We start from the raw sequence: 15,319 nt of genomic DNA, 5'->3' as shown, positions 1-15,319 counted from the left end.
CAGCTGAAGCACACACTGTGTAAACACTTCTCTGAAATGTTTGAAATATTTATAATCTGGAAAATGAATTAACTCAGAAGTTCCAGGCAGAAATAAGGCTTTACATTCTTTTGAAAGGTTGTAATGGGAAAGAACATTTCATTTTAGGGGATGAAAGAGAATCCCACCATAAACAAGACCTCCTGATAGTGGGTTCCAGATCACTACTTGGCAATTAATAGTATTGAACCAGGATGTCATGCACTTATTCTAAAAAAATCTAGTGTGGCACCAAGCATGCAAACTCCTTAGGCATCAAAAAGAGCCAACTTTTCTGGACACATTTAATTAAATATTTTGTAAAATTCGGTTTAAGTTAAGAGGAAAATTGTTATTCTATATGAAACATCTCAGTGTTTGCATTAGAGTTGATTTTCTCATTAAAAAGCTGATAATTAAAGAGTTCTACATAGACTTTATAAGAAAAAGCTTCACTTTCATTAAATGATCAGGAACAATCCTATTCTTTGCTTGGTGAATTATAGCTGCCTCCATCTCCTCTAACCATATCCCGTTCCTGGGCATGCAGGTTCTCCTTCTTGCTAATACTAGTAGTGATTAAGTGTTAAAACACTTTGAGAACTGTAAGTACTCTTCACAACACCCTTATGAGGTAGGTAGATAAGTATTATCTCTCTTTTACGTATGGGAAAAATGAGGTGCACTATATGTTTCTGAGGCTCAAATGACCGACCAAGGATGAGAACTCGAATGCTCACACCCCAGACCCTGTGCTGTTATCACTGAACCATGTTCTTCCATGCCCAGGGCCCCAAAAAGGAATCTCTTCCAGAGTGTAGAAGTATACTGTGTCATAGAATATATTTAAGTATATTTTAAACAGTTGTATTCAACTCAGGGATTTTGGGTTTTCTGTTAAAAGCCAAAAATTTCATTCAATTATCATCTTATAAAAGATAATTAGAAAAAAAAAGCACCTAATGTTTTGCAGTTGTCAATTGATTATCTCTTTGTTGTTAAATCACCTAAACATTGACTAAACATCACATCAGTAACATGAAGACATAAGTGATTTGATTTTAATGAAAATCTCAAGGAAAAAGTAAAACTAAGTTAAATTGGTTTGGGAATAGCGGCTTTGTTGTCCCGGCAGCTTTCACGAGTGTGAGACTAGCAAATTAGACCTGCCCTCCAAAAGAGAATGTACAGAACACAGTTAGCATGGAGCCATGACACCCAGTAGCTGGAGCCCTTTGGTACACAAAGTAAAATATCCATTTGATTTCTGGGAAACTACTGTATCTGATGGCAGCAAGGACTCAGTGAGGAAGGGGACTACCTAACTCATGAAGTTATTCTAAGTTGGCACTAAATGTAAGATTCGACACAATTAAAACACTTCTTAAGAACCTACAAACATTTTGATTTTCTCTGGCAATCATATCATGATTTCTACCTTCCAGTGCTCCGTGTGCCTGCTTGTTGTCAATGCTGCAGGACAAGTAAGTTTTGCAACATAAACATACTTAAAAGAAAACTGGATTGAATAACTTGCCAGTTTTTCTGCCCAGCTTCAGAGCATTAAGTGAGGTGAGCACACAATTTGAAGAAATATACATGCTCATCAATCCAGAATCAAATCAGATGAAATATGGAAGAAATGTTCACAAATAACCATGAATACAAGAGTTGTAGGAATATCTCAAACATTCTTTCTGAAAAGTGAATTTTGCTTTCATATCATCTTTTTCATTTTTCCTGTGACTATAAAGGAAACACCAATCTTCCACTATGTGATAACCAGTTGGTTTTTGGCAATCAGAATGACATTAACAAACCAAAAAAAAAATGCATCTTTTTTTAATTTGGAAGAAAAGGCTTTTACTTATATGAACTTTAGAAAATTCACCATGAAATTATTGTATCAAGCAGTTTAAACTATTTTTATGCTTAACAGTATAAGAAATCCTTAAAATCAAGACTCCCATTTGAAGAATAAAAAGTTAACAAATTTGTATTTCCTTTGAACAATTCTGTTAAACTTTGTGAATGACTAGTAATATGAAAAGAGCAGAGGGGTAATTATAAAATTACAAAAGATGGATATGGGCTAAGTGAAAAGGCTCCTTGCCAGGAAGGGGCAGAATAGCAGGCCTCCAGAACTTTCATTCTGAAGGAGTTCTATGGTACAATCACATCTAAATACACCTACGACGGCCTCTCAAACATTTTCCATTCATGTGTTTGTTGAAAGTAAATAAAAATCAAAAGCTTTTTTTCTGCATTATTTATTCCTCTTTGCACAACAAAGAGATTTTAATTAGCAGCAGAATATCACCAGCAATAGATTACTGCACAAGAAAGTGAAATTCCATTACCTATAACACCTGAGCATTGTCTGTCTCTCTAGACAACACCAGACAGCCAAATAAAAAACTATGTGGTTCAAATGCCTAGCTTCTCCCAAATATCCAGATGTTTGACATCACAAAACCCAAATTTACTCCTTGAGGGACCTACTTCTTCATTTTTCATTGGGATATTTGCATTCATGTGGACAGTTTTTATTTTTTAATAACACCATGGAATCCACTTCAGTTTAGTGAAGATGGTTTAGCAATCTTCTGGAAAATTCAGATGTTCAATGCCCCCAATGAAAAAATAATTAGCCATGAGGAATAATCAAAGCCTTAGGGCTACCAATGATCTAGTAGTTCAGTCTGCATTGAAAAATTGCTTTTCTGTCCACTTTTTTTTTTTTACTTCCATTATTTTGAAAATCATTCTCACAAGAATTATTTTTCTAATTTAGGGATAGATGCACAGACTAGGTGATGGCAGAATCAAGATCCAAAATATGTTTAAACACTTCAGTTAGTACTTGTAAACTTACTTTAGTGAGTGTGAACACAGAAGTTCTCGTGAATGTCATGGTATATTTATAATGAGGTCATGAACAAGGCCATGGTAACCCTGAATCTCACTGTTGCTAAAATCAAGCATAATTCGATGGTTCATGTTCTACAAGCATGGGTCCTTAGAATACATTAAAATATCTCATCTTATAATCCATCAGAAGCTGTTGCCATACAGAGCCATTTGGCCGCACAGGGGTCAGTGACCAAGGAGAATTTTCATGGGCAAAGCTCCATTTAGTCTTAAATATGAAACCATTGAAATCTGTCCTATCTTGTGACTTCAGTCATGTCATGGCCTTTCATAAGTGGACACATCTATTGTTATAGTTATGAAATGGCAGGGGCTATCTTGAACTTCTGCTCTATGAAAAGACAAATAGTCCTGATGACCTAACGAGTTTCTTCTTCAGTCACCACACCCAGATTGTTACATTAATAGAAACCTTTTGTCCCAATACCATTTATAGTCACTCTTACTCATAAGTCTTGTAGAAGACAATTGTTTATTGCTTCTGTGCCTCCACCAAACAACTCATGGTGTAACAGACTCTCTTTGTGCCTACTTTGGTCTTGGAGTTTAGCAATTTAATATTTTCTTCAACTTGTTTGTTTTAATTGTTTTGCAATTGAAAATAAGTCATAAAATAGTGGGCCATTTTTTACGATTAAATTACCATCACTGTGCCAAAAGCTAGTTCTGAAAATGACTTGCCAGAGGGAGGTGATACAGCATGAAAATGGTGTGTAAACCTGGGGCTATTGCTCAGTGGCTCTTGGTACATCTTGGAGATAATCACCAAGATGGTCACTTAGGAAGGAGAAACGTCTTTGAAACACAAGGAAAATTATCCTTGTTTCTTATTATATTTCTGTTAGATTGCTTGTTGGATTAATCTGGTGATTTTTACTCATTCATCTACAGTTAACTTCTAAAATTGTTATACCAAAACAATTAGACAACTTTATAACAACATATAGATACCTGACTTTGTTGCAAACTCTAAAACCATAATGTGAAATCAATTCAATCTTATCTTGCAGCTCAAAGGTTTCTTTAAAAACAGCAAAGCAAGTGGAAAAGAAGCATGATTTTTTAATTATGAAACTATATGTCTACTTATAAGTGAATTAAGAATGTGAGATTGGTAATTTTAGAGCTTGCAACCAAGATTTTGCAAGGGTCTAAGAACCAGCAGGAGAGCCAATTTCACATACAAATGCATCTCAGTTTGAAACTGGCAATGTCACTGCCTAGGAAGGCAGGAATCAAATTAATCAATAGCTATATCCATGCAGATTTTTATCTCTAAAATTGAATTATAAATTTGATTTTTATAAATTTTTTATTACAATGCTGACAGTGGCACTTTCAAAAAATGAAGTTAGGGGAGTAGCTATACTCAGACAGATCAATCATTAAACAGATGGCAATTCCATTTTTTTTTCCATTTTCAAACACAAATATATTTGTATTCAATTAAAGCGAGTCCCTGTGACCCAGCACCCATTTTCTGAGCTATGCAAGTCGTCAGGAATCCATTGATTCTTTATTCCTTTCTTACCCCCAAAACAGTGCTTACTGGCAAAAGCAAATGAAGTGGATGGATATTCATAACATGAATGATGAGGAAGCAGGTAGCACGAACTCATGAGTGCTCTACTTCCCAGGGGTCTCCTTCTCCAGGTCTGGGCACGTCACCGCACCACACACAACGAAGTGCTCCTTTCCACTAACTGATTAATTTCCCCTTGCAGTAGCTAGGCTACAACATTATAAGTCAAGAATTTGCAAGATTCAAGGGTCTGTTGAATTAATTAATGCAAATCACCTTCAGTAAAACTCGACAAGTTCCAAGACGGTTCTGTAAAAAAAAGAAGGGAATCGATGGCATCAGCAATACGCAGCTGTGACAGTCAAGGTTGCTGTCTGAGTGTGGTTCCCCTTCCCCTTTCTTAAGGCAGGAAAGGTTTCTTTCTTTCTTTCCTTTTTTTTTTTTTTTTTTACAAGGCACCAAGCCTCTGATTCTGACCAAGGAAAATGTTTCACCCCAGGCTTTCATAACGTCCCTCAGAGATCCATTTCCTTTTTTATGTACAATACATTAGAAGGGTTAATAAAGGAGTTGACTATTTTACTTCTTTGAAAGAAGGATATAAAATGACAATTCTTTGACTAGCTGACAGACCTTTTTTGGTTACAAAATGATGTACTTACTATTGCTCCCAACTTGAATAGAATAAGAATTCACAGGTTAATTGTTAAGTTAATGCTACAGCACCTAACACACCCAAACATAAATGCTCATTTTCCAGAATTGCATTAGATTGAAATGTCTATGTTCATTAAAATATGTTCTACTGGTTTGTAATCAAATAGGAATTTCTTAAAATAATGGAAACCTGAAATATATTTTTAGCACAGTTAGGGGTGTTTTAGAATCTACTGGTATGAATTAATTTGAAATAATTAAGTGTTGATTTGATGCAACTTAACACCAAAATGCCACCTGAACAGTTAGATTAAATTAGCTTAAACTCAACATCTCCATTTGTTAGTATGTGTAGCGGTTAAATAAAATAAGGATTTGATTAGTTCCATTTTAATGCAAATGAAGCAATAAAGAGAGAAGGGGGCTATCAGCCTAATTTTGTAGATGAGTGTATAATAAAAACATGAAACCTTATATTTTCTGAAATTCTAATAACAGAGTTGGTGACAGACTTTAATATAACACAAGAGAAAATTTGTGTTGGTATACTGTGGTGGTAATAATTGCTTATCAACTAGGTTAATTAGTTTTGATGTTAACCTTTTTTGTTAAACATGATCTGTGTTCTGCAAACACACTATCAGTAATTATATTCTTCTTGTTGATGCAATGACTAAAACAGCAGTAATCAGGGTAATGGGGGCATAAAACTAGAAATCATGCCTTGGACTTCATATCATTATTAAGTCAACTGTTTTATTGATGCCTAATGAGACTCACCATGGAGTTCTTCAAGTTATTTGGAACATGTAAAAATTAATATGCTTTTCTTCTCTTGTTCTTTTTACTCCGCACTATGGTTTTATATGTTCCCAGCCAGAATTATTTTACCTAGAGAATATTAGTTAAATGAGTTAATACTTATCTTTAAGCAATAAACTCCTGAGGTATGTGGAAAACCAGTCACTGTGGGCCACATTGCAGAGAGTTGGATTGGGTGTAACGCCAGTATGAGTACCCACACAGGGTGGGTCTGGTTGTTCTGACTCTTGATGGTAAGGCAACAGAAAGTTGCTTTTCTGGGCATCCAAAGTATGGCTTTATCACAACCTTTTAAGTTGAAATAACTGAGGTTCATAACTGGAAAATTGTTATTCCTAAATATTTATAGTATGCTGGAGACATATTGTATGTGCTAATGAAGGATGTTTCCTGAGGAACAGACAAGTAGCCTATTCAAAAATTCTTCAGACATTGTAATGGCATCTAATTTCATGCCTCTTCTCAAAAAAATTCTCAGGAATGTTCCCAAAGTTAATCCAGAGATGATTGTGTTGAGCCAAATATTACCTGCCAAAGGAGTTTTTAACTTTTTTTTGTTGCTTTGTGATCTTGATTTAAAAATATCTAGTGCTGGAGCAGCATAAGAAGAAATTGTAAAATTACTTTTCTCTTTTTTTTGCCTAGTCATCTATTGTTCATTTATCTTTTATTTATGTCTTTGCCTCATGTTTATCATTGTGTGTAGCAATTGTTTATTGTGAAGCTTACACAATACAATCTTGGAAATGCTTAGGTTTCTTTATTTCTCTAATACATAAGTCAAATGCAGATATTAAAGACAAGCAGTGTGGAGAGCAGAAAAGAAGTAGAATGGAAGTCAGAAGCCTCTTATTCTGCTATGAATAACCAAGTGTGAGGTGCTGAAATGTGGGATTTCTTTTGTACGTGCCAGTGTATTGCCCAGCAACACGAATCATATACATCATGATTTTTGAATGAATGACTGAAGGAATTCTGGTTACAAACATTCCCTGATCTCTTTGAAACTCAGTTGTGTCATCTATAAAAGAAGTATGCTGAAATAACACTTGAATATCTTTTAGATGTTATTTTCTAAAGAAATTAGTGACTTCTAATTTAATTTAACTTCATAAAGATCTGCTTCAATCTTATCAAAATAGGAAGACAGATAGATAATTACTTATATTTTTAACACATTAAGTTCAAATAGATCACCATCAGGGTTGAGAAAATTTTTGATTTATTATTGGCTATCTTTTTAGCATCACTTCAAACAGCAATACACACCACTTACTATATACAACATCATTAAATGGGTTATAACTGTCTTCCTGTAAAATGCATATATGTTACATCTAAAGTGAGGAGGGAAATGAAACATTATTTTAAATCAATTCAACAAGTATTTGCCAAACATTTGCTATATTCTTTACATCTAACCTTTCAATGTAAGATAAAGTTCTTAGATTTTTATGATGGGTCAAGCTAGTGGTATATTAACCCTCTTAAATGTTAAATTTTGTGAACTGCAAAATGTTAAATAAATAAAATTTAGGGAAATAGTATGGCAACGGGATAAAGTAATGACACTTCAAATATTTGTTGATCTGTCTTTTCTTTTTCTCTTTGTTGTTCTCATTTTTATCAGGGTGTCAAAATAAGTAGCGGGGTTTAGTATTTTATAGTTTACCTCATTGGATGACAGTAGCATACATGTATAAAATGCAAGAAAAAAATTATCAAGTTAATTTATATTATTACTTTCTTTCATGTATAGTAGGGTAATGAAGGGGGACATTTTTCTGAGATGGAGAAGTAGCATTGATCAGGTTACTAAGAATTAGGGGGTTGAAGTAAAAATAAGTTACAAGTGGTAGAAATTTTCATTTCTCATTATTGACTTTTTTATTTTTATCATTTCATTTTGCAAGGCATATTTAAATTTTAAATTAATTTTTCTTTAAAAATTTGATTGTCAGACTATGGTTTTGTTTCCAGTGAAACTTACCAAATCAGAAATAGATCTGGTGGAAATATATTCTTTGATCTTCTAGAAGGATTTGTGGTTGTTAAAAGTTGTGTTCAACTCTCAGTTCCCCTACTTCCTAGCGGTGGGACCTTTGACCCGTTTGTTAATATCTCTGAGTTTAAATTTTGTCATCTGCAAATCATCACTTAACTCACAGGTGGTTATGAGGGTTGCATGGGACAACCTACATAAAGGTCTTTAACTCAGCACTAAGCATACAATAAGTTCTTGATTGTGATACTGGCAATATGGGGAGCTGAACTGTAAGAAAATCTAAGAGGAAAAAAAACTCAAAGCAAAAATTTGAGTTAGCCAATGTTTTTCATATATTATGTCAGTAAAATATTTTTAGTAAAACAATTAAACATTTCAGGGACATTAAACCTTCCCTTATTTAGCAGACATAAGCCAGCGAAGGTTGACTGAAGCTTTTCACATTTCTATACTAGATCATTGCATACAATATAACCAAAGTTATATTTATTTATTTATTTATTTATTTAATTTATTTGCTGTGGAATCTAGAGAAAAAGCTTCAGATAGATAGTGAAACAACGTGTTGCCTCAAACACTCAAGGGGGAGTTTCTGAACTCATTTCTGTGGGCAAATGGCTGTTTGCCACTTCTGTTTGGCTTTCTGCTGTGAGAGCAGGTTGTATGTGAGCTAACCTTACTGTTACAGTTGGCAAATTAAATAGCTCACATTGTACAATTCCACAGAATTTTACTTTTGAATGAGTAATTATACTGTTGAGGCTGTTGATACAGTCACATATTGAGACTTTTCATGTGTCCATTTTTAGACGGCATCTGGGCAAGACCTCTATCCATAAAGAGCTCTGCTGTGGACAGTGTTGTCTGCCTGAGTAAGGAGACTCCTCTTGAGCCCGATTGAATTGTTTCACAGCCTGAAACAGGTAAGGGCTAGAGATTTGGAAACCGGGGTGGGGGTGGGGTTGGAGTTGGTCCTTAGTCATTTTGAAATGCTCCAGCTTTCGATGGGGGAAAGAGTGTGATGAGTCACAAGCTTGCAAAAGTAATCATTTTGATTGTTTTCAAAATGACATTGGATTGCTGAAGATAAGTGAACATGAGTTGATCTGCATCCATCACTGAAGTTATAGAAACAACCACTTCAGTTCTGCTGTGTTTTCACCATGCACTTACACCATGCTCTGAGCTATATGCCTGAAAGACAATCGGAGCTATTTTTAAAAAGGCTCTAAGGAACTGTCCTCAAAAACATAAAAATGCAGGCATCTCATCCTAGCTTTCTATAGAAACAGTACTGGCTAATGGAAAAGATGTGTGAGAATGCAGAAGAATACATATTTAGTCTAGAAAATGGTTCATTAGAAAAAAAGTATCTCTGAATTCTGTTTAGACATTTGTGTCAGAATTTCTTTCTACTCAATGGCATTTAGTACATTTAAATACAAATGTGTAACCTTACACGATCTGGTAAGGACACCAAAAGTTTCTTTGCTCAAATCAATCAGTTCAGAGAAAGAAACTTTGAAATGACTAGAAGTTATTCTTTTCAACTGCTTAAAAGATGAGATCCTTAAGAAGTGATAAAGCTCATTTGAGCTATAAGTGTTAGATTATATCAAAATATTTCCATCTGAACAGTTCACAGGTGTTTTTCTATCTTATAGACAGGTACTGTAAGCTTGGGCTGATATTTAAAAATAAGAAGGAAAAAGTTTTTATATCTAAAAGTTCATGTGTCAGTAACATACCAATTTATATGCATAAAAGGAGAGTGTATACTTTACCCTTTTTATCTGCTACTTTATTGTGTATGTATATGATATATAGCATATAAACATATATTTGATTCCTCTAAAGGAATCCAGTAAACTCATGCCCACAGAGAAAAAAATCCAACATTTCCAGTTTCTGTGCTAACCACGGTTTCTTTCTTTTGGTTTCCCCAGTTATACTCTGTCAAGGATTTAATGGCAGATTGAAAATTAAATGTTAGGAAGAACTAAAATATAAACACAAACATCAAACTTTGTTTCTTTATTCAAATGTTTCTTTAAATCTTAATACTTTAAACTCTCTGTTATCTGTCTATCTGGAAACTGATGAGTTGTCACCACGCAGTCTAATGGCAGTGCTTTCTAAGTCATGGGATTAAGATTAAATCATGATTTCCTTTGGAAGTAAATTACTTTTTGTTCTTATAATCTTGAAAAAAAATTAATTTATCACAGGTAGAAGATGTCATTTCCTTACCAAGAATTTTTGACTAAAACATAATCTTCAATTATGTTGGATAACAGAGTATTTAGAGTATTTGGGAGATCATTGAAAAATTCAAATTTCTTACACCCTTCTGACTGCATTCTCACCTCCAAGACAAAGCACAGTACATTATTCTTTTATTATTATTCACATAGCACTTGTTTTGACTCTTAACATGTTAAATCAGTGGTGAAGTAGAGAAATAATTTAAGACTTACATGACTGAGGAGTGATGGGGTGTTTGAGTTGATTGACACTATTATACTGTTATCTGTTATTTTACTCATGGAATCAAAGGTATAGTTCAACTCAGCAATTCAATTTTCAAGGATCGTTAATTAAAAGTTGTCTTGGAAATAATAAAGCTAATAACTCATGGTTCTGTACAAAAGTGAAGAATTTGTCAATATAATCATTTTTTTCCTTCTACAGTGGGGATAGGAGGATATTTTCACCAACTGCTGACAGGAGGAGTGTCTTCCTGGGCCTTTACTGGTGTCTAGGTAATATTTCAACATCCGAACAAAAGATTATTGTCTTTTAGTGAAAATCTTGCTTGGAGGATCAAATCATGGTATAATAGGAAAGTATGTCTACTGATAAAAATTGTCTATTTTTTAAACATTGTTTTGGGTCTTTGTACCGAAAGATGTCATAGGTTGAGTGCTCTGTCATTTCCTGTGGATGTCATCATGGAGAGAGCGGTCTCTGTATGACATACCCATTAGAGGTGGTGGCTATAGAGTTTGACTATTTTAAATTAATTTGACAGTCCCAATAACTAGATAATTAAGTTAAACTGACTTTTTTTCCTTCCTTCCTTCCTTCCTTCCTTCCTTCCTTCCTTCCTTCCTTCCTTCCTTCTTTCTTTTTTTTTTTTTAAGACTTGACTAATAGTTAAGATATCAGTTGGGTTAATATAAAACCAGGGAAGGAAATTTAAGACATCTTCCACTGTGGTCAGGTTTGTACTAATGGAAGGATGAAAATAACCATTTACATTTTTGACTCCTTGGGAAACAATGGCCAGTCTTGACAAGCCCTTTCTAGTTAAGCTGATTCTCTTATCACCTGATATTCTGATAGCACCCCTGGCCAGGTTCCTGGGGGCACCGACATGACAAAGTAGGGTGATCTTGTAAGCGACTGTGTTCTCAATCTGTGGAGGCAGTCTGATGGAATTTGTGAACCAGTTTCTCACATCCCAAGTAAGTATGATGTTTAAAGTATTTCAAACAATTCCAGGTCTATAAAAAAAGTGATATGCCTATATGTATACCCTATATTTTTATTACAAAAATATTGAAATAATCCATGAGTTATTCCACTTTGCACCAACTATAAAAAAATACTATCAAAGTTTGACTGGCACTTTTAATGCAACAAAAAGCACCATGACCGAGGACACTGGAAACAGAAAGCAGGGAACGCTTACTTGCTGTACGGAGGTATTTAAAACCAGAAGCTTGTTGTAAGAGTACAACTTTACAAGTGATTCAAATACAAATCTTAGCTGGATCTAGTGATAGCCCTCAATCAGTTCAGAAGGGTTTTCTCATAGCATATTCACTGCATTTGTCTGCTCATACTTACTAAAAAGTGTCCCAAAGCCTCTAAGACACATCACTTTGACCTTGAATTGGTGGTGGGAACCTGTACACAGAGGAGAACTTGATTGTTCATTCCAGCTTCTGCGTTAGTGGGGCTCATGCCACTCGTTCTCAGTGATTCAAGGCTTCCATGTCAGTCCCGTGGTTGGATGGTATTTGGCACTAGAAAGATGGGGCATGGTGTGTTCTGAAATTGTGCCTGCCTGAGATCACACAGAGCCATGCATTCTGCGACCTGAAACATCTAGTACAGCCCGAACCTCTTCCTCTGTTCTCCTCTTATGTTCCAATGTGAGGGCACAGACTGGAAATCAGACGCTCGTTTTGCTTTCTCCCACTTCCTTTTCTTGTATGGTATTTTGCAATTGAATACTGAATCACAATTACCATTTAATTTACATCACTAAGTTATCGAGCTCCTTGGTCTTGCCAAAAGCCATACATGTGCTGCATAGGATTTCTGTCATAAAAGATATTCTCCACTGAAAATTTAAAATAAAAAAAAAAGAAATCCTGAAATGTGTTGAAAATGAACCATTCCTTCAATTCTAATACACATGTAAACACACTTGAGTTTGCTGTCCATTGGACAGGTTTTTCACACATGGTGTTGGTTTCCAAGTGAGAATGGTTTATGAATTCTTTTCTAAGCAGTACTACGTTTTTTTTTCTGGAGTCTTAAGGAATATATTTTCTCTCTCTTTGTTTTTATATTCCTGTGGGAATTCAAGCTTTGCATCAAGAAAAATTACCTAAGCTATTTTGACAGAGGACTGGTGTTGTGTGTGTGTGTGTTAGTGTATGTGTGTGCGTGTATGTATGTGTCTATGACTGAATATATTTTTATGCAAAGATCAGTTAATTTCATCAAAACGCCCAATTGATCAGAGGCAACATTTTCCACACTTATAGTACCCTTGGGTAGATGGGCTGAAAGACAGTGTAGGAGAAGTTGGTAACAACAAAGAGTCCTGCTAAGCTGGCATGTTCCTTCTCAGTGGAGCAGGAGGCTGTTGGGGCTGCTGTTTTGAAAGAAGGCCAGCAGCAGGCAGTCAGCTGACAAAGGGTCAGACAGTAATCATGATGACAGTCAGACTACAAACATGACAGCTCATTTCCCTCCTCTAGGGTAGAGTTTCATTATTGCCACAGCCCTGCTGTCACCCCTTCTCTGGCAGTTGTGGCTCCTCCAAGTCTTTCTGTTTTATAAAGTGGTTTCATACTCCAACCGCTCCTGAATAAGGGCATCATCTTTGTACTGCAGCCTTGGAGGAGACGGGGAACATTCAAAGGCTAAAATGGCCTTTCGGAGGCTTCGGTCCAAAACATGTCTCTCCCATGCTGGGTACCTATTCCTGAACAGGTCAATTTTAATGACAGATTCTTCAATCCGTGGTGGGCGAGATGATGGAGTAGATGGAGCTGTGGGTCTTACCTGAAAAACAGGTACACACCCATCCCGCTCTGCAAATTTCTGGTCGCGGTCACTGGCAACACTGCGGTTGTTGGAGATGGACCGCAGAGTGCTTGTGGCCACTTCTGGAGGCAGAGTGAAGGCAGAGACTGGGTCCTCACAAGCACAACTTGGTGACTGCCCGAATCTGGGTCCATTGGGATGAAAGAAGGCATAATACATCAGCATAAAAACAACTCCAGTTAAAAAACTGCTGAACACCACACATAGTGCTGGGATGGCAAATGCATCTGCTATCTGAGGAGCCTTGTAGAGGTACCAAAGAGCACTCAAGGCTGTATTTTCCAAAAGGATCACAAAATAGTAAATGAAGAGCCTGCAGCGTGTCCTGCCTTCTTTGACATTGAACCAGCTGAAGATGTAGATGATCCCCACCACCATGTCAAACACGATCTCTTCCCATTTGGTGATGCAGAATTCTGTCTCACAGTGGACGATCCAGAAGGTCATGATGCACCAATGAAGGACGATGAAGATCCCAAAATACAGCTGGAAAACTGAGGCAAAGAGGGCAAAGGTGATGACCCTGGCAGCAATGGTGAAGAAGTGCCAGCAGAACTGGATGACAACAGCCATGTAGCTGATGGGCTTCTTGTCATCTCGAGAGTCCCGGAGGGCCTTCTGGTATGAGGCTAAGGCCCAGGCCAAAGACACGAGGGAGGCTGCTGCTGTGAAACCTATAAAGGCAAACAGGAAGACATTCTGTCAAAAGTGAGATGCAGTGTTGTCTCCTGAAAATAAGTCATCTGAGCTGGGGCCTTAAGAGAGGCTAGCTTTGACCTCAGCAAAGCTTGTAATGGCTTTGAGTTTTAGCTGGACTAACCACTCAGATGGGGCTCCTATTATCTTTCCTCTATGGGGCCAACCATGCGGAGAAGTCATGAAATGGGAATGCTACTCAACACAATCATGGGATATGGGATCTGGAAATGGGGTGGGGTTTAACTTTTTGTGTATTTGGGTAAATAGACTCAGGAGGTAGTTTTGTGTAGTGGGAATATAATCATGGATTGGAGGTTAACAGAACTTTGTGGCTGTTTCAACATTGCCACTTACTACCTGCACTTCTTTGGACAATTGTTTAAACTGGTGTTCTCATTTATAAAGTAGATGATCTCCAAAGCTCCCTGTCAGTTTTGAGAGTCTGTGATTGAAAGGTATGAATAATCCCAGTCTGTGATTGAAAGGTATGAATAATCCCAGGAAACCTGAAAGGCTAGCTGGTTCACTTCTCTGCTTTTAAATAAGAAAGTTGACTGTGTCTTAAACATAGGAAAAGGAGTTCATAGAACCTCCTTGGCAGTGTTTCTTGTGATACCTGGTGTGCAGTTTGTACTACTATAATCTGATACTCTTCTTACAGTTTTTTTTTGTATTTTTCCAAAGAGAGAAGTTGGGGGTCGCAGACGGCAGACTCCCTCAGGCCCCAGACAGGGATCCACCAGGCACATGCCCACCAGGGGGTGATGCTCCGTGGGGCATTGCTCTGCTTAAACCAGAGCCATTCTAGAGCCTGAGGTGGAGGCCATGGAGTCATCCTCAGTGCCCAGCCCAGGCCAACTTTGCTCCCATCCCATGGAGCCTTGGCTGTGGGAGGGGAAGAGAGAGGCAGAGAGGAAGGAGAGGGGAAAGGGTGGAGAAGCAGATGGGCGCTTCTTTTGTGTGCCCTGACCGGGAATCAAATCTGGGACTTCCACACGCTGGGCCGACTCTACTGCTGAGCCAACTGGCCAGGGCTCTTTTTAAAGTTTTTGAATATTCCTTATTGCCTTTCCCTTGGAAGAAGAAATGTCTGCTCACTCTTATCTCTTATTCTTTCATAAATTAAAGATTGTACAGAAGTCACCTTTTAAACACTTCTTTTATTATTTGACTAGGTCTATTTGGTTAGCACTGCTCCTTCAAGTATGTTTACAAAATTTAAAAAATCATTTGTATTGCTTTCCTCCATTCTCATTCCATTTGCCTTGTCTGAAACATCACCTCTATGATTCAGACTTTCACAGGACTTACTAACAACA

The 15,319-nt window shown here is 36.7% G+C and overlaps 1 protein-coding gene across 2 annotated transcripts in view; it reads right to left on the bottom strand.

Annotated features, from left to right (window-relative positions):
- Positions 1 to 2,164: 2,164 nt before the first annotated feature.
- XKR4 (XK related 4) overlaps positions 2,165 to 15,319 on the bottom strand; it is a 513,684-nt gene continuing 500,529 nt past the window's right edge. The window contains exons 3-4 of one of the 2 annotated variants that reach the window (XR_010730231.1): positions 11,808 to 13,975; positions 2,165 to 4,780 (exon numbers count right to left, since the gene is read on the bottom strand). Coding sequence is in view for 1 of the 2 variants with exons in the window: in XM_066266134.1 (XP_066122231.1) it covers positions 13,029 to 13,975 (947 nt within the window). In the remaining variant the exon portion in view is untranslated. Of the gene's footprint in view, positions 4,781 to 11,085; positions 13,976 to 15,319 lie in introns of those variants that run through there. The other variant, XM_066266134.1, reaches the window with a different exon arrangement.

Source organism: Saccopteryx bilineata, chromosome 3, assembly GCF_036850765.1.
Source record: "Saccopteryx bilineata isolate mSacBil1 chromosome 3, mSacBil1_pri_phased_curated, whole genome shotgun sequence".
Lineage (NCBI taxonomy): Eukaryota > Metazoa > Chordata > Mammalia > Chiroptera > Emballonuridae > Saccopteryx > Saccopteryx bilineata.
Note: the sequence above shows the minus strand (reverse complement) of the source record. Positions and strands in the feature narration are given on the sequence as shown.